Genomic DNA, 23221 nt, shown 5'->3' with positions numbered 1-23221 from the left:
AGCGTCAATGCACCTTTGGTGGCACTGGCTGGCATGGCAAGTGACAATCCACATCAGTTGGCAAGTGACAACCCACATCTGGTGGCCGGTGACGTGGCAAGTGACAATCTGCAAATGGTGGCAGGAGATGTGGCAAGTGACAATCTGCAAATGGTGGCAGGTGAGGTGTCAAGTGACAATCTGCAAATGGTGGCAGGAGATGTGGCAATCTGCAAATGGTGCCAGGAGACGTGGCAAGTGACAATCTGCAATTGGTGGCAGGAGATGTGGCAATCTGCAAATGGTGCCAGGAGACGTGGCAAGTGACAATCTGCAATTGGTGGCAGGTGATGTGGCAAGTGACAATCCACATCTGCTGCCAGGTGAAAGTGGCAAGTGACAAGCCACACCTGGTGGCAGGCGACATGGCAAGTGACAATCCACATCTAGTGGCAGGCGACGGTGGCAAGTAACACGCTGCATCTAGTGACAGGCAACAGTGGCAAGTGACACGCTGCATATGGTGGCAGGAGATGTGGCAAGTGACACGCCCAGGGCTCCCACTGATTCTGCAGTATGGCGAGTTGAACCACTTCATTATATATTAGAATGTAACAATAGAAATAATGCACTTTAATCACCCTGACACCATATCAACCATTATGCCATGATGATTGAAGCGCCAACACCAGCCATCGCCCATGAAAAATTGCTTACCACTGGTCCCCCCCACGGGCATGCAAAAAGGTTGGTGACCACTGCTATGGGCTCTAGCCCCAGATCTTTTGCAGACCTAGCAACACCCCTGGTGGGAACTAAAATTCCCCTGTAATATAAAAAAGGATAGACTAGGCCTTTAAGTTCGATCAGATCCTTCCAACATTCCCATTTGTCTTTTACAATACTGGAATTCCACTTTACACCATATTTGTTACGGGTACAATAATAATAATAAGTCGCAATGTTTGATATCATTTTATTGTGACTCTCAGGAAGTGAAAAATAACTCTCAATAAAAAGTGTTGAAATGCCAGAGGAAGCCAAATACAAAAACAACATTTATCCTCAACCACGAGCAAATTTTAGAGACTGGATCACAGTCAGTTTGACCTCTGCGCCCCCTCTAGGAGGGGTACGGAACTATCTTATGTGCGTAAGTGGGGGATCTCATTGATCGGAGCTATAGGTGGGTTCCCACTGATCATATCTAATGAGGTATCCCCCACTGATCATATATAATGAGGTATCCCCCACTGATCATATCTAATGAGGTGTCCCCCACTGATCATATCTAAGGGGGGGGGGGAACCCCCACTGATCATATCCAATGGAGAGATCCCCATTGATCATATCTAATGGGGGAGTCTCCCCACTGATCATATCAAAGGGGGGGGACCCCCACTGATCATATCCAATGGAGAGATCCCCACTGATTATATCTAATGGGAGGGGATCCCCACTGATCATATCTCATGGGGGATCCCCCACTGATCATATCTAATGAGGGGTTCTACCACTGATCATATCTAATGGGGGAGTCTCCCCACTGATCATATCTAATGAGGGGATCCCCCACTAATCATATCTGACGGGGGATCCCCCACTGATCATATCTAATGAGGGGATCCCCCACTGATCATATATAATGAAGGGATCCCCCACTGATCATATATAATGAAGGGATCCCCCACTGATCATATCTAATGGGGGATCCCCCACTGATCATATCTAATGAGGGGATCCCCCACTGATCATATCTAATGAGGGGATCCCCCACTGATCATATCTAATGAGGGGATCCCCCACTGATCATATCTAATGGGGGATCCCCCACTGATCATATCTAATGAGGGGATCCCCCACTGATCATATATAATGAAGGGATCCCCCACTGATCATATCTAATGGGGGATCCCCCACTGATCATATCTAATGAGGGGATCCCCACTGATATCTAATGGAGGGATCCCCACTGATCATATCTAATGGGGGATCCCCCCAGATCATAACACTGTCTCGAAACACAGGTAGCTTATATAATGTGATCATCAATGTACATCAGCCCAAGACGTCACTAAAATCTACACATTCTAAGAAGGTGGAATATTCTGCGTTCTCCCCCTGCAGACTATTCCTCTGATCCAGACTTGAGGCGCGCCTTCTTCTCCAGGTTCATAGTGGCGAGGGACTCATGTCTGCCGGCAGCCTGAGGAGAACAGAGAGAGAATTGTTCAGAGTCAGGAGAAGACTTTATCAGGTCAGCTCTCCTCCTGGTACACCCCTCCCCCACCCCTCCCCGCTTCTGCACTCTCCAGTTTTAGTAAATCTCCCCCTGTGTGTGTATGGCCAGCTTTACTGACAGGTCCTCTTTACATCCTTCTGCTTTTATACAATGGATTCTGACAGTTCTTTGTATAAAGCTGTCCTACACAATCCCCCTCCCCCTCCCTATTATCTCCTATGGTGGAAATGGAGACCATAACCAACAACATGTATCTTGTAGAAAGATCGGGTTAAACTTTGTGACAATTTATACCACCAGACATATAAATCATTATCTCCCAAGGAAGAGAGAGAAGGAACTTTACACAAGATATAAAACACATTTTTTTTTATGTTTCTCCTAAGACGAGAACGGTTACGGGGCAACCTAACAAACTGGAGAACGATCGTCATTTGGCACCTTTCCAGCCTCCAAACAAACCCACATATCCAATCCCAAAATAGGAAAGGTCATATATTGCAGCTCACCAATCATTAGATGGCTGCATTAGCCTCTGTCAGTGGCAAGTGGTTTGTCTCAACCCTCTAATTGACACTTTTGCTGGACAACTCGGTCTGCTAAAGGAAGCTGAAAAATAACTGGCAGGATCATCAGGTAAAAAAAAAAAAAAAAGAAGACAACTAATGTCACGAGAATTGGTAATCTGCAATGTAAGGTTTGGTTCCTGTAGTTCTATAGGACATTGCAGTCAGTAGGAGGTCTGGTTTAGCGTTCTGTTCTAGGAAATCATATTAATCTCTCATTAGGATATCAGGAGCGGTGGGTGGAGTGGATGGAGGTGATGGTGACATAGAGAAGATCCAGGATGGGGTGAACAGAGGACAGCAGAGCCAGCAATTCTGTATAATTAGTGTATAATTTTATAATTAGTGTCGGGGGGAACAGATGAGCAGCTCTGTGTCTGGATAAGACACCGTCCACAATTCACATCCAACCCTCTCCAAGCTGTAAAGGTGAACATACACTTTACAATCCGATTGTACAATCTCTTGTGTATTGTGCATTGTCACCCCCCCAAAAAACAAACAAACAGGGCTTGAATTTGCTGACAAATGTAGATACAACGGGGGAGTTTACAAAGAATGGTGTGAGCATATTGCCTGCACCACTCCTCTAAAAGTGATGCCAAAGTCTTATATTTTTTAACTGTTTTTAACAAAAAAACACCCCAAAAAAAACAAAACCACACAGCAAACATGTTGATTTTGCACAGAGCAGCCCGGATCCGCCTCTTCTCGGGTCCCTCGTCGGCGCTCTTGGCCCCTCCCTCCTGCCGAGTGCCCCCCCACAGCAAGCAGCTTGCTATGGGGACACCAAAGCCGAGGCTCTGCGTGTCCATTCAGACACAGATCTATGGCCCAGCCCCACCCCTCTCTCCTCATTGGCTTACTGACTTTGATTGACAGCAGCAGGAGCCAATGATGAGAGAGAGTCCCGGACAGCCAAGTCTCTCGTGCAACATCGCTGGATCGAGAGGGGGTTCCGGTAAGTATTAGGGGGGGCTGAGGCACACCGGAGGCTTTTTATCTTAATGCAGAGAATGCACCTTCTGCCTTTAAAACCACTTTAACTAATTAAGAACAGGGGCCACACACCCATCACAGAACAGTAAAGCTGAAGCCATTTGCTCCGATCGCTCCACCCATCCCCCCCTCAGCTGAGTTCAGGAGGGAGGAGGAGGGCTGTTCACACTCGGCTCCTATAGTGTAATTACCCCCCCTGGTGGGAATCTGCACCAGTTTTCTATAATGAAACCTGCCACCATAAAAATTGTTAATTAGTCCCAAAACCCACAATGGTTTCACTGTCACTCTGAGGGCCGGATCACTACAAAAATGCACTCCAGATCCATTAAGGATACGTTTCTGCATGCACGTTTAACGCGTTTTTTGGATGCATTCCAGGTGCTTTTTTCCGTTTTTTTTTCCTCTCACTATACTAGGGTCCAGTGAGTTTTGGATGTGTTTTACTGCATTCCAGTACAGACCAGTGCAGGATGCTCCACTTTTTTTTCTGGAAGGCCCTGGAACTGACCACACCGGTGTGAGCTATGCCATTGGAAACCATGTAACCAACTTTCCATGCGTTTTTCCTGCACTGGAATGCTGTAAAACACATCAAAAAACACCCTGTAACACACAAGTCCTTATTTAAGTTTAGGAAAAAAAAAAAAAGAGCACAAAAAGAGAGAACAAAAAGGCATTGGACTGCATGTGGTATAAACTGACCCTCAATTAGAATCTGGCGTGGGTGGCACAGCTAAACCTAAAGGCCAGTTCACACCATAGAAAACGCAGTCTGGATGCGTTCCCAGATGCTTTTCTGCATGCGCTTTTTGATGCGTTCGTGTGTTTTTCATGCAGTCCAGTGCATTTCTTCCCCCCCTCTTTTTTCTTAACCTTAAACAAGAAGTGGTGCATGCCAGTTACCTGCAGAAGGTTTTGCTGAAGACAGCTTAGATCAGGGATATGCAATTAGCGGACCTCCAGCTGTTGCAGAACTACAAGTCCCATGAGGCATTGCAAGACTCTGACAGCCACAAGCCTGACACCCAGAGGCATGAGGGGACTTGTAGTTTTGCAACAGCTGGAGGTCCGCTAATTGCATATCCCTGGCTTAGATCATCATCAATTTATTTAGCGCCCAAACTTTGCACAGCTCTTTACAAAATAAAGGGGCGACCGTGCAATTATTACAATTATTTCTATTTTCTTAGTTTTTATTGGGAATAAATAGTAAATATTTAGGTAAAATGCATTTTCTTGTAATTTTTTTGCCTAACCCAACGTTTTCATAATTGCCCCCCCCCCCCCCAAAAAAAAATGAACAGCAAAGTCTGTTGACTAAAATGTGAACATATTAATGTGACTTTTTAGAAGGTAGCAGAATGGTGATGCTCAAAGTGCAACGTGAACCTGTGAGCTTTACTTGGTTTCCCTTTCAATGCTACATTGTAATGCAGAAGGAAAAAAAAAACTGCTTGCAGAAATTGTTAGTGTAACAATAAAGTATGACTAAAGGCAAAACTTTTTTTTTCGTTTTGGACAGAGTGAAGAGAGATTAGAGCCCCTGTCAGTTTTTTTTATTGTTGTCTGTGTCCCCATTAGGGAGATTCACCCTCTCTATTGGTCCACTTTACTATTATCATTGAAAGCAAAAGAAAATCCCAAATCTTGGGTTGTCTCCAAAAAAATAATAGTGTGGAAATCTTCAAATAGGGACACTAATTCTGGTGACCTGGGGGGTCCCCAAGGAATTCTCTTCATTTGCAAGGATTTCCTCACTTCCTGTTTGGTTATGGGACAGGAAGTGAAGCAAAATCTTTGCAATGGGACAAACATGGCAAAAAAAAAAAAAAAATAAAAAAATTCTAACAGGGGTTATAACCCACCCTTAACTCTATCCAAAATGAAAAAAAAAAAGTTTTTCCATAGTTCTACTTTAAAAGGTAATATGAAGTCAAGAGAGAGATGGCTGTGGGGGCGGTTTAGAACACTATTGTAAAGGGGAAGCTGTGATGTGAAGTAAAGGGGGGGATTGTGATATGCAGGGGGGAAACGAGGACAATGATGTAAGAACGCCATCATGCGATTTAGACCTGGAAGAACTTTTCGCTGATCAGACCTCCATGAATTGTAATTCAATACCCCTGTTATAGAGTCTACAAGCTATGGGGCTTTCATTGACAATGGATGACAACTGATCACATCTGATGTACTGACGGCCGATCTCATTTCTTGAGGCCCCAAAAAAAAAAACCCTCCAGGACAGTAAACATATCCCCAAATGACCACTTTTTTGAAAGTAGACAGTCCAAGGTATTTAGTAAGAGGCGTTGAGCTTATTTTGATGCATCCATTTCATATTTATGATTCCAGATGGTTTTATTGCTCTACCACCCTGACATAATGTTATGCCTACTCTATTTGAGGGACTGTGATGTACAATATTTACTTTCTGTGTCATGTTGGTGACTATCCTCAATATGTATGTTGATACTTTGTATTTTATATTCCAATGTGCTATTATGCATTTATATGGGTTGATCCATGCCCTATCTCTGGTCTAATAAAGAATACAATTTTTTACATATGTATATGGTTGTGTCTGGCTCTACCCCACGCACCTCATCTAAAGTCCAACCCCCCCCCCTCTTTTTTGCTAAAGCAACCAGGGATGGAGGCGCAATATTCCCCGTTGCGTCTCATTCAAAGTCCCAAATATTCCCTTTTTTCTTTTAGTAAGAGGCATGGCAAGTTTTTTTTTAATTTACATTTTTCCCCACGATTCTTTGGAAAAATGAAGAAATTATATAAAATTTGTGTTTTTTTCCAAATGCCAAATGTAGGTTATTTCTTACACACGGGCATTGGCATACTGCCAACTACACCCAAAAATACATTCTGTTACTTCTTCTGAGTATGGTGATATCACAGGTGTGAGACTTTCACAGCCTCTGGCCACATAGAGAGACCCAACATCCAAGGAGCACCTTCAGCCATTATCCACCTTAAGACCAGGCCTTCTTCTGACACCTTTTGTTTGCAAAAATCTGTATTTTTGCTAGACTCAGAACCCCCAAACACACATAGATTAAAATAAAATTTATATATATACATATATATATATATATATATATATATATATATATATATATATATATATATATATATATATATATATATACACATACATATATATACACATACATACATACATACATACACATACACACACACACATATACACCTACATATACACACACACACATATACTTTTTTTTTTTTTTAGCAGAAACCCTCAAGAATAAAATGGCGATTATTGCAATTTTTTATGTCACTTGGGATTTGTGCAGCGGTTTTTTGAACGCAATAATACACTTTAATGCACACAAAACACAATACAATACCAATTTTGTTGATAAAATATAGTGGTGCACAAAGTAAATAGATACCAAACATGTCACCATAAAAATCTCCATAGGTGACGCTTTATAATTCTTCACAGGTTACCAAATTAGAGTTACAGCGCAGGTCTGATGCTAGAATGACTGCTCTCACTCTGACGTTCGCAGCAATACCTTATGTGTGGTGCAATCGCCGTATACGTATGGGACCAACACGGGCGTTTGCCTTTGCACACGAGCACAGGGGGGACAGGGGCGCTTGAAATTTTTTATTTTTCACACTGTTTTTTTCATTTTTTTTTTAATCATTTTTATTGGTATCACAAGGTGTGTAAACATCAATTGTGACAATAATAGGCAGTGACAGGTACTCTTTATGGGGAGACCTGGGGTCTGATAGAGATGTCTCCTCTGCTCTAAAAGCATCTGATCACACCACGATAGGTGTGTACACCGACAGATATTGATGGGACACTGATACACTGACAGAAGTTTTTGTGCACTTGTACCCTGACAGATGATGTTGATGGGACACTTGGACAGATGGTGCTTTGTGTACTGACTGATCTGTGTGTACCTGTACAGAAATCATAAGACACACACAGAGATCTGACAGGCTGCAGCACCCAGCTCCCCCCTACGACAATGAGCTCAGTGGGTAAAGCTGCTACAGAGACACGTGACAGCTGTGATAGGGCAGGGCTAATCACAGCACCCGTGTCCCGATCTGTGATGTCCAAAGCTCTCACCCGGCCGTTTATGTACAGTGGCAAGCAGTTAAAGTGGTTGTAAACCTCAGCCATGAAATATGAACAAAGCATATCCCTCCATAGTGTGTATTTGTCTCACTCCAGAGCACTAAGTGTCATTTCTGTCTGCTGCCTCCTTCCTCTGCTATCTGCTTGAGTCACTTCTGACAAGTTTTCCTGACACCAAGAGGAAAATTGTGACAGGGGAGGGATCTCCAACACAGCCTGTGATTGGCAGCCTCAGCTCTGTTCCTGTGTGCTGTGAGAAGGGGGGGGGGGGGGGGGGGGTGTCCCTTTCTTGCAATCAGCTCTCAGAACTATCCTTATTGAGCTCTGCAGAGTAACTTCAGCTCCCCACCCCCTTTTTTCTGAACACTCAGGCAAGCTTTATAAATTCAGCATTTTGAATGGATATAGAAAAGAGAATACGGCAGATAAACAGGTACAACTTATGAAGGATTAGTTTAATCTCTGCATCACCTGAGGCCAGTCACTTCACTGGGAATATGGAAGGGTTTACAACCACTTTAATTTTTTTTTTTGAGAAGGGGTCAGCATGTTTCCCTAATAAGAGGTTTGCCTGATACCCGCAGCTGTATAGGATCACCTTATATTTTAGGAAAGCATTTGGTAGGCAGAAATTGGACATGTCTCTGTGTGACAGTTCTATTGGAGGTATGTGGGAATATGCTGGGAGCGGAGGGTAATAAGTCTCTTGACGAGCGCGGTGTGCCCAGAGGTCACTTCCTGGATGTGACGCCAAGAATTCAGCTAATTATACCGAGCACGTGTGACCTTCAGAGTGATCTGGAGCTGAGCCCAGACTAGAGAAGCCGCTTGTGTACAGCCAGGGAACAGCTCAACCCTGGGACTCTCCAACTAGAAGGACAACTCAGCTTTCAGTATAAACCATAGAAATACAATGCGGGTGCAGCAAATAAAAAGGTGTGCAAAATATTACAGTTGGTTTTCTTAGAAAGCAACCACAACCTGTAGAGTAGAAAAGTCTGTTTCCTGCCAGCAGGCTCTGTGTGTGAAAGCAGTGGTCTCTCTGCATACAGGGAAGGAAAAAAAGTTGATGATCCCCTGCTGATTTTGTACGTTTGCCCACTCTTCTCACCCAAGATTTGACAGTACATGGCCCCGTCCGAAGTCCCTCTGATGCAGTGAAGTTGTCCTGTCCCCTTAGCAGAAAACCACCACCAATGGTTTCCACCTTCATGTTTGACAGGGCAGATGGTGTTCTTGGGGTCATAGGTAGCATTCCTCCTCCTCCAGTTGAGCTAAGTTGATGCCAAGGAGCTCGATTTTGGTCTCATCTGACCACAATACTTTCACCCAGTTCTCCTCTGGATCATTCAGATGTTTATTAGCAAACTTCAGACGGTCCTGTACATGTGCTTTCTTGAGTAGGGGGACCTTGCGGGTGCTGCAGGATTTCAGTCCTTCACGGCGTAGTGTGTTACCGATTGTTTTCTTGGTGACTATGGTCCCAGCTGAGATCATTGACAAGATTCTCCTGTGTAGTTCTGGGCGGATTCCTCACCGTTATCATCATTGAACCTCCACAAGGTGAGATCTTGCATGGAGCCCCACAGCGAGGGAGAATGACAGTTATTTTGCGTTTCTCCCATTTGCGAATATTCGCACCAACTATTGTCACCCTCTCACCAAGCTGCTTGGTGATGGTCTTGTAACCCATTCCAGCCTTGTGTAGGTCTACAATCTTGTCCCTGACATCCTTGGACAGCTCTTTGGTCTTGGCCATGGTGGCGAGATTGGAATCTTATTGATTGCTTCTGTGGACAGGTGTCTTTTATACAGGTAACAAGCTGATTAGAAGCACTCCCTTTAGGGTCGGTTCACACTAGGGGCGGCACGACTTGCAGGTCGCCTCACCGAGGCGACCTGCACACGACATCCACGGCGACTTGCAAAACGACTTCTGTATAGAAGTCTATGCAAGTCGCCTCAAGTCGCCCCAAAAGAAGTACAGGAACCTTTTTCTAAGTCAGAGCGACTTGCGTCACTCCTATTAGAACGGTTCCATTGTACAGAACGGGAGGCGACTTGTCAGGCGACTAGGTCGCCTGACAAGTCGCCCCTATGTGAACCGGCACTTAAGAAAGTGCTCCTAATCTCAGCCCGTTACCTGTATAGAAGACACCTGGGAGCCTCTTGCTGATTGATAGGGGATCAAATACTTTATTTCATTTATTAAAATGCAAATCAGTTTATAACTTTTTTTAAATGTGTTTTTCTGGATATTTTTGTTGTTATTCTGTCTCTCACTGGTAAACTAAACTGACCATTAAATTATAGACCGACCATTTCTTTGTCAGCGGGCAAACATACAAAATCAGCAAGGGGGTCCAATACTTTTTCTCCCCCTCGCTGTAGGTTGGGAACGTCCCTTGCTCACTCAGAGCTATATAAAATGAATAATAATATTATTATTATTATTAATAATAATGTGACTGTGGGGGGACATTGGAGTGTAAATTTTTGTTTATGAAAAATCTTACAAACATAATAAAAACATTTACTTATATACAAAATAATAAAATATAAACAAAAATAGCTTACATCAGCATAGCAAAAACAAAGAAAACTAAATATACAAACCTGAACAAAGCCATAACCTCCACCTAAACCTAGGCTAAGAAACCATTACACATGTAACCCATGCATGCAACCTTTTTTTTCAAAAATACAATCTTATATAAAAATCTAGGAGACGTGAAAGGACAGAAAGAAAAGCTGCACACCCAGAGATGGACAGACAGCAGCTACAGAGACCTGACATTCCTCCACGCCTTTGTCCAGGCCCTCGGCCGCCACCTGTCCTTCTCAAGACCCCGAATCTTCACAACCTCACCCAGAATGTCGTGCACCACCACCTCGACAGAAAGGGCTTTTTTCCCCAAATGGAAACCTGACACTGTGCATTCCATGTAAAGAAACGGACTATTAAGCCAACTAGAAAAAGCGTCTCAAAATCAAAATCCTGATGCGACTCAAAGGCCCCATACGACCACTCCGCATAACTCAAGCGGTAAAGGAAAGGGATACCCAGAACCCCAACCACCCGCTTGTAGACTTCTATATTGAAGGGGCACTGAAGCAAGAAGTGGTCCATTGTCTCCTCCACCCCACCACATTCCACTCTTGGACAAACACGGTTCTCCGCAGAACGATGCTTCAGGTTGCCCTTTACATAGAGTCTGCCATGGAACGAGCGCCAGGCCAAATCCCGAAACTTTAAAAAGGTATTCTCTCTAGAATGAGCAAACGCAGATCCTCCCTCATAACAGGGCCTGGGCAATCCCTCAAGGCCAGTGGCTCGCTAAAGGCAGATTCAACAACCCTCTTCCGCCGTCACTCGCCACTGCCAAAGCATTTTCAGGCAGGGGGCAACATAAGCCAGTCGCTCACGATGTCAGACCCTCAAGGCTTTTCACTGGCCCACCATTCTCCCAGCTTCGCAGAAAAGGCCTAAACCAGGACTGAAAAATGGCGGTTCCTCTGCCAGCATGTTAGCAAAATTACGTTTCAAAAACATCAGAGAGAAAAAAAACAAAAAACAAAAAAAAAACAAAACACTGGGTTAACCATACCTAAGCCACCCATCCGCCTGGGAAGGTAAGTTACAGACCTCTTAATGAGTTTCCAATCCTTCCAGGTGGCAACCTTGGCATCAGCATTTTGTAGCCTGCTTTCCCAAATTGCGAGGCCATAATCGCCGAGACCAAATTTGATGCCTAAAACTTTAATTTCCTGTCGGGGCTCTGGTAAGACGCCCAGGAAGCCCGAAGCCTTCGCCTTCCTCACCCATCCAAAAAACTTCACTTTTATCCTGATTGATGTTTGAGAAAGATGCCTCAGCACACTGCTCCATCACTGAGACCACCTCCTCCGCCTCCTCTGTCCCAGAGATGAAAACAGACACGTCATCAGCATAGGCCATGACCCTCAGAGGAGGTTTACCAGAAATGCCCAGAGGCACTCCGCACAATGGTCCGCTCTCTAACCTCCGGATGAAGATTCGATTACAAACGCGTATAGCAGAGGACTCAAAGAACACCTCTGGACACACACCCAAGCCAACTTCAAAGGGCTGTCTGATCCAACCATTCACAAGCATGATGCTTTCAGCCCCTCTGTACAAGGTTTTCAGGCAAACGATAAAGCCCCCCTCCAGGCCATACTTGCCAAGAAGCAACCATAGGTACTCATGATTGACCCGATCAAAAGCTTTAGCCTGATCCAATGCCAGCAAGTACTTTCTCCAGCCTGCAGCCCTGCACCGCTCCAAGGCCTCCCGGACAGCTAACACCGCTGAAAAGGTGCTTCTACCCGGAATCGAACAGTGCTGGCGGCTGGAAAGTAGATCGACCGCTACAGACGATAAATGCCAGAAAATTATTTTTGCCAGTATCTTCCTATCAAAATTGAGAAGGCTAATGGGATGCTAATTCTCAAAGAATCCTCACACTTTGACTGAAGAATCACTGCAGATTGTCGCACGGAAGGGAGAGAGCGAACCTTCTCTCAGACAGCCATTAAAAACCTCCAAATATGGGGCCAGAGTAACCTTAAAGTGCTTATAAAACTCGGCTGTCAACCCATCTGGCCCAGGCGACTTCTTAATGGCAAGCTTATCAATATCCTTAACTACCACATCTGCTGTGATGTCCTCTGTCAAACTCGCAAGAGAACTGCCATTTCCCAATCCTGGGATAAAAACTAGAAAACTGGATATGCCTGCTCGATCAAGGTCCCTCCTGCCCAGGAGGTAGGGCTGGGGAAAAAATCTATTTGAATCTTGAATCAAGTTGAGAGGTCAAATCGATTCAAATTTTCAGCAAATTGATTTTTTTTCTTTTCACCAGGACCGGCGCTGACACCGCTCCTCAGGACCGGCGCTGACACCGCGCCGGTCCTGAGGAGCTGCGGGCAGGAGTTTTTAGGTGAGGCCGCGGCTTCGGCCTAGTCCACGAGGCCCGGACGCCGCGGACTAGGCCGAAGCCGCGACCTCACCTGAAAACTCCTGCCCGCAGCACTTCTCTACACTAGGAGAAACAATAGGTGCAGACACAGACTTGGCAACCACACTTTCTGACACTGACTGGGAGACCTCAGACTGGGGGGACACTGACACTACAGACGGCCTCACAGACACAGATTCTGACGGGACAGAGACACTAGGATCCCCTGGCTTGTACACCCTCCACCAACCCAGACTCTTCTCTATCCAGACAGAAGAATTCCTCCACTAGCTCTGGCTTATTGTGCAAAGCCTCAGGGCACTGGCTATAAGGGTGACCAACCTTATCACATAGGTTACATTTAATGATGTTACAGTCCCTTGCCAGATGCCCCAGTTACTGACACATAGAGCACTTCTAACTGTCCAGAACAGAGGAGAAATGTCCCTTGACTTCACATTTATGGCACACCTTAGGCTGACCAGGGTAAAAGACGGTAATCCTATATCTACCAATAAAGGCAGAGGAGGGAAAATGCTGGACCACATTCCCACACACATTCTCAACCTCATTGACACTGACCACCCACCTGTCCAGATTCCTCTATCATCCACAATCTTTTATAGGGGGACACAACGTTTCAACAAACCTCAACCAGACCCATAAATCCTCGGGGGGGGGGGGGGGGGTATAGGCTCATTGCTTGTCAGGACAGTCACATTCTTAACCACTTCCCGCCCGGCCCATAGCAGATGATGGCCGGGCGTTGGTTCAGTTATCCTGACTGGGCGTCATATGACGTCCAGCAGGATAACATGCCGCGGCGCGCATCGCGGCGATCGGTGGGTCAGTTTGACACACCGCTACACCGATCTTGGTAAAGATCTTTACCACGTGATCAGCCGTGTCCAATCACGGCTGATCACAATGTCAATAGGAAAAGCCGTTGATCGGCTTTACCTCACTCGCGTCTGACAGACACGAGTAGAGGAGAGCCGATCGGCGGCTCTCCTGGCAGGGGGGGGTCTGCGCTGATTGTTTATCAGCGCAGCCCCCCCCCTCAGATCACCACACTGGACCACCAGGGATCGCCACTAGGACCACCAGGCAAACATGTGGATGGCCAGGTATGTACCCCATGGCCATCCACATGTGCCCAATCTGTGCCAATCAGTGTCCACAAGTGGGCACTGATTGGCACCATTATGTTGCAGTGATGCCCAGCAATGCCACCCTTAGGGGCATCAGTGCAAACAATCAGTGTCCATCGGTGCCACCTGTCAGTGCCCATCAGTGCCCACCTATCAGTGCCCATCTGTGCCAACTATCAGTGCCACCCATAAGTACCCATCAATGCCACCTACGAGTGCCCATCAATGCCGCATACCAGTGCCACCTATCAGTGCCCAGTGCCACCTATCAGTGCCCGTCAGTGCCACCTCATCAGTGCCCATCAGTGTAGTCATATCAGTGCCCATCATTGAAGAAGAAAAATGTACTTATTTACAAAAATTTTTAACAGAAACAAAGAAAAACTTTTTTCAAAATTTTCAGTCTTTTTTTATTTGTTGCGCAAAAAATAAAAACCGCAGAGGTGATCAAATACCACCAAAAGAAAGCTCTATTTGTGGGAACAAAATGATAAAAAGTTTGGGTACAGTGTTGCATGACCGCGCAATTGTCATTCAAATTGCGACAGCGCTGAAAGCTGAAAATTGGCCTGGGCGGGAAGGTGTCTAAGTGGCTGGTATTGAAGTGGTTAATCAAGAGCTGTCATTAGACAACTTTGGGGGCAAGCCCCTTCCAGTCTGGCTGGCCCCTATACACACTCCCAAAACAGATCCAGCGATTCTGGATGCACAAATGACAAATCATATTCAAAAGAACAAGCCGGACTGATAAGAGCATAAATATCCTCCGCCTTCAATCCCATGGCTAGGATCTTATCCACAACCTCCCTCCTGATAGTTGGAATACCTCCTCCTTCCCATCTGAGCTGTACCACATTCCTGCATTTAATGGAAGAAGCACCTTTAGGTGAAAGTCCCGCAACCGGCTCCCTTCCACCAGCAGGATGATTTTGTCCCGACACAGCGTTAACATAGTTCCTAACTGGGACAGATGACACATTAACTGGCTGCATAGGAACCTCTGAGATCAGGCTTGGCAATTCACCCACCACTCGATTCTCCCTCCTCCCTTCCAACACAGCAGTCCCAAAATACCAGCAGTCCTGTTATTAGGTACACCAGCTGTTTTAGCGTCCATGCGACATTTCTGCTCTGTGATTGTAGTGTACATGTGGGACTCCTGCTCCTTCTCACAGGCAAGAACTTCTTTGTCAGGATTGACACCATCTCCTCCTGCATTCCTTGCCAACTGCAAGGATCCATTGACAGATGCAGTCTCTTTGTCTGTAGCAGCAATCACATGAATGGCATCCATACACGGAGAGATATTCTCAACAAGCATTCCTTCACCAGAATTTTCCTGAACTTAAACAGCCTGTCCTCCATTTGCAGACACTGTAGAACTGCCGCCATCTTGATCAGACTTGAATGAAACTTTTTCCACAACTTTCTCCCTTACAGGCTGAGGGACGACATCCTCCTCCTCCTCATTTGATGAGTCAGTGCCACTCAAGGGAGATTACATTTCCATAATGGCCTGCAGCAATCCGCCATTTTCCTCAACCTCCTCCTGAGATGACCCAGGCTGCTGGGGAGGGAGGGGGGCAGATACTGACTCAGACACAACAGATCCTGAGACAGGGGTCTACTGGGGCCACCACGTGAAGCCACTTCCTCACCCCCCCCCATCCATACTGTCAATGTTGCTCTGGTATCCATCCTCTGGCTGGTACTCGCACAGGCACTCTCCATCTGGAATCTCCTCATGCTCATATTTTTCTCTAAACACACTGCTGCTTTCCTTCAGAGAAGCAACCAACTTCTCCTGCTTTTTTAACGCCTCCTGCAGAGACTTTAGCTTGGAGTCTTCGCTCATACTGCTCCCAGACTTACTGTGCAGAGATGACTTTTTCCTGAAATCCACTTTCAGGACAGAAAGTTTCTGTTCCTCTTTGGTAATACGGCGACGTCTGTTCACCACTTTATCCTGGAATGCTGATAGGGACTCCCCTTGCATGGGGACGGGCCCAGGATCCAATGCAGCATGAGCACATAATGTAGGCCTCAGTGCCTTTTGGGAGCCTCCACCTTCATCTTCCACAACATGGTCCATGCTTGCCTGGGAAAAGCCTGCAGGACAGGCCCCAGGATTGCTACTTCCCTCAGCTGAGATCCCAGCAGAGTGAGCCAACAGCACTTTGCAAAACAGCACCACCTGGTGGAGAAGCTCCTCTGATGCAGAGACTGATGTGACTGGCTCAGTGTTCTCTGTACAGCACTACAGAATTTGTCAGAGCTATATAAAAGTATAAGAACAGCACTAAATATTATCCCATCTGGCACTCACCCGTTTTCCAGAAATGACCATTCCAATACAGCCCACGATGGTGAGAAGCATCATTATCACCGAGAACTTCACCCGGACTTTGCTCTTTGCTGCGTCCACCATCTCATACCTGGGAAAAAAAAAATTTTATGCTTTTTATGTGCGCAGATCTACTACATCCTGCACTGCATGTCACACATCATTTTATCATTTTAGTGGTTCTGGAAAGTTGGTGTCAGGTAAAGGGTCCTTTCACCCATTTCATGGACGTGGGTAACTTTAATACTTGACATATTTGGTATCTACTTACTCAGCCCAACCATACGTTTGGCATCTACTTACTCGACCCAAACACATCTTTTATATTTTACCCGCTTTCAGAAAATTATATGTTTTGGGGGTTTTAACCGGGTTCCCGGCCGGCTCCTGTAGATGTACGTTGGCAGAATGGCACGGCTGCGCAAAGTAATGTACCTGTATGTTACTTTGAATTTGCCGCCGTGTGCGCGCGCGCCTGCCGCGATCTCCGTGAGTCGGATCGCAGGTCCCGCGGACTCGATCGCCGGGGGCATACCCGCGATCGCCTCACGGAGAGGACGAACAGGGAGATGCCATTGTAAACAACATCTCCCCGTTCTGCCTAGTGACAGTGTCACTCGATCTCTGCTCCCTGTCATCGAAGCAAAGATCAGTGACTTCACACTTACTGCTCATCCCCCTGACAGTTAGAACCACTCCCCTAGGACATACTTAACCCCTCCCCGCCCCCTAGTAGTTAACCCCTTCACTGCCAGTGTCATTTACACAGGAATCAGTGCATTTTTATAGCACCGATTGCTGTATAAATGACAATGGTCCCAAAAATGTGTCAAAAATGTCCGATGTGTACGCCATAATGTCGCAGTCACAACAAAAATCGCTGATCGCCGCCAAAACTAGTAAAAAAAAAAAAAAAATTATTAATAAAAATGCCATAAAACTATACCCTATTTTGTAAACGCTATAACTTTTGCGCAAACCAATCAATCATACCAAAAATATGTAGAAGAATACGTATCAGCCTAAACTGAGGAAAAAAAAAAGAAGTTTTTTTAATATATTTTTTGGGGATATTATAGCAAAAAGTAAAAAATAATGCGTTTTTTTCAAAATTTCTGCTCTTATTTTGTTTATAGCGCAAAAAATAAAAATCGCAGAGGTGATCAAATACCACCAAAAGAAAGCTCTATTTGTGGGAAAAAAAGGATGTAAATTTTGTTTTGGAGCCACGTCGCACGACCGCGCAATTGTCAGTTAAAGCGACGCAGTGCCGAATTGCAAAAAGTGCTCTGGTCAGGAAGGGAGTAAATCCTTCCGGGGCTGAAGTGGTTAAGCAATCTTTGGGTCTAAAATGGGCATTTTAACATGTGTGCAAAAAGTGAACAAGAAAAAGCCTCAGCAGCGAGAGGGTTAACGCATAGTCTGTAAACCCCGCCTCTCTCCTGCTCTGTACCTCCCTTTTCAAAGGGATACATCTATCCCTTTTGGATGGGGAATTTATCAAAACTGTAAAAGCTGTGCACGGCAACCAATCAGCTTCTCGATTTAAATTTAAAAACTTAACTGAACTGAAGATGGAAGCCGATTGGTTGTCATGTACAGCTGCTCCAGTTTTGATAAATTCTTCTTAATCGTTCCTACAAACATATTACGATGTCCTGGAATACAAGTCCAGCAAAAAGAAAGGGACGGACAATAAACCTGATGTGTCCCAGAAGGTACGGGCACTGTAGATACCAAGCTGTCTATGGTTGGGTCGAAGGACTGCCAGAAGCGGTGGAGACGGAAGTCATCTCAGATACTTACGAGACGTATTCTGGAATATCGGACTCCTTCTTGAACCGACCTCCCCATAGCAGGATCTTCTTCTCGAAGTCGCTGGGTTTGTGTGCGGGGACCTTGAAGGACTGACCTGGAGGAAGAAGAAGGAGGCAGGGAGGGTGACTAGATGGTGGAGGTTGTCAGAGTCTCTCATATCTCTCATATAGACATCTTATATAGTCACTTATCAATCAATAATCATAGATCCTTCATGGTTAACAAAGAGAAACCCCGATCCCGACACCTTGGCCAACTTCATCTTTCATATTCACTATTCTGCAGACCATTCTCTAATCCATGAAGCTAGGTTTATCACCGATAAGGTCCACAACCCCCACAGTAATTCTTTACGTACACTGGAGGACGCACTTCCCTAGAGGGAATAGTCATAGGATCATTTTTTATTTTATCATTGCTACATTTTACCATTTTTTGGCCCTTTGAGATTAGAATTTCCACAAACAAACAAACGCTGTTGTAATGAAAAGCAATTGAACTGGTCCTGTTAAAAAGAACCTGTCAAGTCAGAAATGTAGACGTTGTCACTACCAACTTCTCAGACTTTTGCTACTTTCTGAGTCAATAGCCGGGAAGCAGCATGTAGCCAGTGAAGGGTCAGGGACATCTGATATGCACATGCTTGTTCCAGGGCACCAAGTAGTGAAGGAAGGAGAACGATGGAAGTCTCTGGATCAGCACCTCTGAAAACAAAATCAGCAAAGCAAGATCCCGTCTTTCTATTGCGTTTCTTTTAATGTACTTCTTTTCCTTCACACATAAAAAGCATCAGCCAGGAGTCTATTGCTGAGAAGACCCAGAGATCAGCCAATAGTGTGCGAGAACGAGAGAAATATGATCTTCTGTGGTTACATTCTATTGAGAATATTCACATCAGGAGAGGACCATAGCAGTGGGCTGACATGGGGGGGCCCCGGCCAAAAAACAGTGGGCTGACATGGGGGGGGCCCGGCCAAAAAACAGTGGGCTGACATGGGGGGGGCCCGGCCAAAAAACAGTGGGCTGACATGGGGGGGGCCCGGCCAAAAAACAGTGGGCTGACATGGGGGGGGCCCGGCCAAAAAACAGTGGGCTGACATGGGGGGGGGGGGGGGGGGGGGGGCGGCCAATAATGGTGGGTGAGGAAGGGTTACGCTCTGATTTCGGGTCACATCCCAGCAATGGCACAATGTAACAGAAGCAGAGGAGGAAGAACGGGGGATACAGTGGCGAGAACGATCATAGATGTATTTTATATGATAAAGACAGAATATCAACCAAAAATCCAGAAAAAAAAAACCCACATAATATAAAATGTTATAAATTTAGTTGCAGTTCAGTGAGTAAAATAAGTATTTGATCCCCTACCAACCAACAATAATTCTGCCCCCCCCCCCAAACTGGCTACAGTAGGTGCTCATGTGGTACACAGATTAGTCCTGTCACTTCAAGAAGGTGCTCCTAATGACAACTCGTTATGTGTATATAAAAAAAAAAAAAAAAACCCACGACAACTGTCCACAGAATCTCTTCTATTCAAACCTCACCATCATGGGCAAGACCAAAGAGCTGTCAGAGGACATCAGGGACAAGATTGTAGATCTGCACAAGGCTGGAATGGGCTACAAGACCATCAGCAAGAAGCTTGGTGAGAAGAAGACAACTGTTGAATCGGTCTGGAGCTCCATGCAAGATTTCTCCTCATGGGGTGAGGATGGTCATGAGAAAAGTGAGGGGATCAGCCCAGAACCACACGGGAGGAGCTTGTGAATGATCTCAAGGCAGTTGGGACCACAGTCACCAAACAAACAATTGGTAACACAATACGTCGCCATGGATTGAAATCCTGCAGCGCCCGCAAGGTCGTCCTCCTCCTCAAGAAGACACATATACAGGACCATCTGAAGTTTGCCAATGAACATCTAAATTTTTCAGAGATTGGGAGAAAGTGCTGTGGTCAGATGAGACCAAAATTGAGCTCTTTGGCATTAACTCGACTCACCGTGATTGGAGGAAGAAAAACGCTGACTATGACACCATCCCTACAGTTAAGCACGTAGGTGGGAACATTGAGGGGCCATGTATTGTAAAATTTCAAATGAGAACCTTCTTCCTTCAACCAGAACACTGAAGATGGGTCATGGATGGGTCTACCAGCATGACAATGACCCAAAACATTCCGCCAAGACAATAAAGGAGTGGCTCAAAAAGAAGCACATTAAGGTCATGGAGTGGCCTAGCCAGTTTCCAGACCTTAATCCTATAGAAAATTTATGGAAGGAGCTGAAACTTCGAGTTGCCAAGTGACAGCCAAGAAACCTTAAGGATTTAGAGAATATCTGTAAAGAAGTTCGGACCCAAATCCCTCCTGAGATGTGTGCAAACCTGGGAACCAACTACAAGAAACATCTCAACTCTGTGCTTGCCAACAAGGGTTCCCCCACCAACTACCAAGTCATGTTTTGCTTGTGGATCAAATACTTGTTTTACTCACAGTACATGGATACATTGTTCCTCATTCACACACACAGGACTCACCTTCATTCTCAGATTTAGTACACAGGTGTCTCCCCGTCACAACGGCCGACTCTCCTCTCCCCATCACCGACCTCTCTGTAACAATATGGGAAGAGATTGGGAGGAGATCAGAACACATTGCCAGAGTTTACCATTCATAAATATCATTATAGTGAGAGCCTGAAGACACTTCACCGTTCTCACATCACTGCTGTACCATATTTCACATATAGAAACCCCCTCTAGTGGCCGTCTGTATATCACTGCTGATTATATAAGGGAAGGGCTGTGATTGTCAGTCCTTAGTAAAAGAAGTAAAGCCCAATCATTGTGCAGGACTTCTCAGCAGGAAGCAGAATCTGTGAATAAAATGAGAGAACATGGCAATAGGTCACAAAACCCCCACTGGTCATAAGATGCCCCTACACTGTGTTACAATGGGCCACATGTGGTGTAGTCAGTGCTCTCTGTGGCACTGGGTCACTGCACTGTGTGGCAAAGGAGCACAGTGCCCCCAGTGGTCACAGGTTGTCACTGTGCAGAGTGGCAATGGGTCACAGCGCCCCCCAGTGATTATAGGTTGTTCCTACACTTTGCAGCAATGGGTCATGTGGTTAGTGCACTGTGTCATCTTGGCCCCCCCCCATGGTCACAGGTTGTCACTGCACAGTGTGGCAATGTATCACAGCACACCCAGTGGTCATAGGTTGTCATTGCACCGTGTGGCAATGTATCACAGCACACCCAGTGGTCATAGGTTGTCATTGCACCGTGTCGCAATGTATCACAGCACACCCAGTGGTCATAGGTTGTCATTGCACCGTGTGGCAATGTATCACAGCACACCCAGTGGTCATAGGTTGTCATTGCAGCGTGTGGCAATGTATCACAGCACACCCAGTGGTCATAGGTTGTCATTGCACCGTGTGGCAATGTATCACCGCACACCCAGTGGTCATAGGTTATGATTGCACTGGGTGGCAATGTATCACAGCACACCCAGTGGTCATAGGTTGTGATTGCACTGGGTGGCAATGGGTCAAAGCATCCATCCCCCCCATCCCATTGGTAACAAAACGTCCTTGATCTGTGTTGCAATGGGTCACAGCGCTCCCCGGTAGTCACTGTACTATATGGCAATGGGTCACAGTACCCCCAGTGGTCACAGGTTGTTACTACACTGGATCGCAATGGGTCACACTGCCCCCAGTGGTCACTGCACAGTGTGGCAATGGGTTACAGCGCCCCCAATGATTATAGGTTATTACTATACTGTGTGGCAACTGTTCACATGTGGTCCGTGCATTTGACCATAGCCCCCCCCATGGTCACAGGTTGTCATTGCAATGTGTGGTAATAGGTCACAGCGCCCCCAGTGGTCACAGGCTGTAATTGCACCATTGAATCACAGCACCCCCAGTGGTCTCAGGTTGTCATCACACTGTGTGGCAATGGGTCACTGTACCCCCAGTGATTATAGGTTGTTCCTACAAGGTGTGGCAATGGTTTACGTGTGATCAGTGCACTGTGGCACTGGGTCATAGTGCCCCCCAGTGGTCACAGGCTGTCATTGAACTGTGTAGCAATGGGCTACAGCACCCCCATTGGTCACTGCACTGTGTGGCAATGTATCACAGCGCCCCCAGTGGTCACAGGCTGTCATTGCAGTGTGTGTCAATGAGTCACAGTGCCCCCAGTGTTCACAGGCTGTCACTGCACTATTGTGGCAATGGGTCACAGCGCCCCCAGTGGTCACAGGCTGTCACTGCACTATTGTGGCAATGGGTCACAGCGCCCCCAGTGGTCACAAGCTGTCATTGCATTGTGTGGCAATACGTCACAGCGCTCCCAGTGGTCACAAGTTGTCATAGCACTGTGTGGCATTACGTCACAGGCTGTCATTGCACTGCGTGGCAATGGGTCACAGCGCCCCCAGTGGTCACAGGCTGTCATTGCATTGTGTGGCAATACGTCACAGGCTGTCATTGCACTGCGTGGCAATGGGTCACAGCGCCCCCAGTGGTCACAGCCTGTCACTGCACTGTGTGGCCCTCCAGCGCTCAGCTCACATAACCCTCTCACCAGCCAATAAGCGCAGGCTGCTCCTCCCTAGCGCCGCTCGCAGCATCTTCAGACGAGTGTCAGATCTCCGATGTCAACTCGTAGACTGAAGTGACCTCAAAACCACAGCCGCCAGCCAATAAGACCAGCTCTCCGCGCCAGCCACGCCTCAACGAGAGCAGCCAATGGGCAGACGAAGCACGTGTTCTGTCAACAAATAAAGCGGAATCACGAGGCTTGTCTCCACCAATCACGGGGCGGAGTGATTAAATACACACCCAATTAAATAAAGTCGCTGGAACGATTCCACCAATAGGAACCTCGCCTGGCGGCCCGCACGTAGCGGAATAAATTGTCTCCATTAGAGCTTCCATAATGTTGTAGATATCGCATGCTACTGTCACGGGGAGGCTCCGACAAAATG

The 23221-nt window shown here is 46.2% G+C and overlaps 1 protein-coding gene across 1 annotated transcript; it reads right to left on the bottom strand.

The window, feature by feature from the left end:
• Positions 1 to 1957: 1957 nt before the first annotated feature.
• On the bottom strand, positions 1958 to 23013 carry LOC141129431 (protein FAM162A-like). Its single transcript, XM_073617463.1, has 5 exons — positions 22819 to 23013; positions 20758 to 20832; positions 18208 to 18313; positions 16384 to 16492; positions 1958 to 2185 (listed from the first exon to the last, which is right to left on the bottom strand). The coding sequence occupies exons 1-5, from the start codon at positions 22862 to 22864 to the stop codon at positions 2108 to 2110; spliced, it is 414 nt and encodes a 137-aa protein (XP_073473564.1). The 5' UTR covers positions 22865 to 23013; the 3' UTR covers positions 1958 to 2107.
• Between the last annotated feature and the right edge of the window lie 208 nt (positions 23014 to 23221).

Source organism: Aquarana catesbeiana, linkage group LG02, assembly GCF_042186555.1.
Source record: "Aquarana catesbeiana isolate 2022-GZ linkage group LG02, ASM4218655v1, whole genome shotgun sequence".
NCBI lineage: Eukaryota > Metazoa > Chordata > Amphibia > Anura > Ranidae > Aquarana > Aquarana catesbeiana.
This window is presented reverse-complemented; position numbering and strand designations above follow the sequence as displayed.

Bases quoted from the DNA above. Each gene is read 5' to 3' on its own strand.
- LOC141129431 (XM_073617463.1), bottom strand. From the start codon at position 22,864: ATGCTGCGAGCGGCGCTAGGGAGGAGCAGCCTGCGCTTATTGGCTG. The intron at 18,314-20,757 runs GTGAGTCCTGTG...TTCTTCCTCCAG, and splicing joins TACTAAATCTGAGAATGAAG to GTCAGTCCTTCAAGGTCCCC. The intron at 2,186-16,383 runs GTGAGTGCCAGA...TGTTCTCCTCAG, and splicing joins TGGTCATTTCTGGAAAACGG to GCTGCCGGCAGACATGAGTC.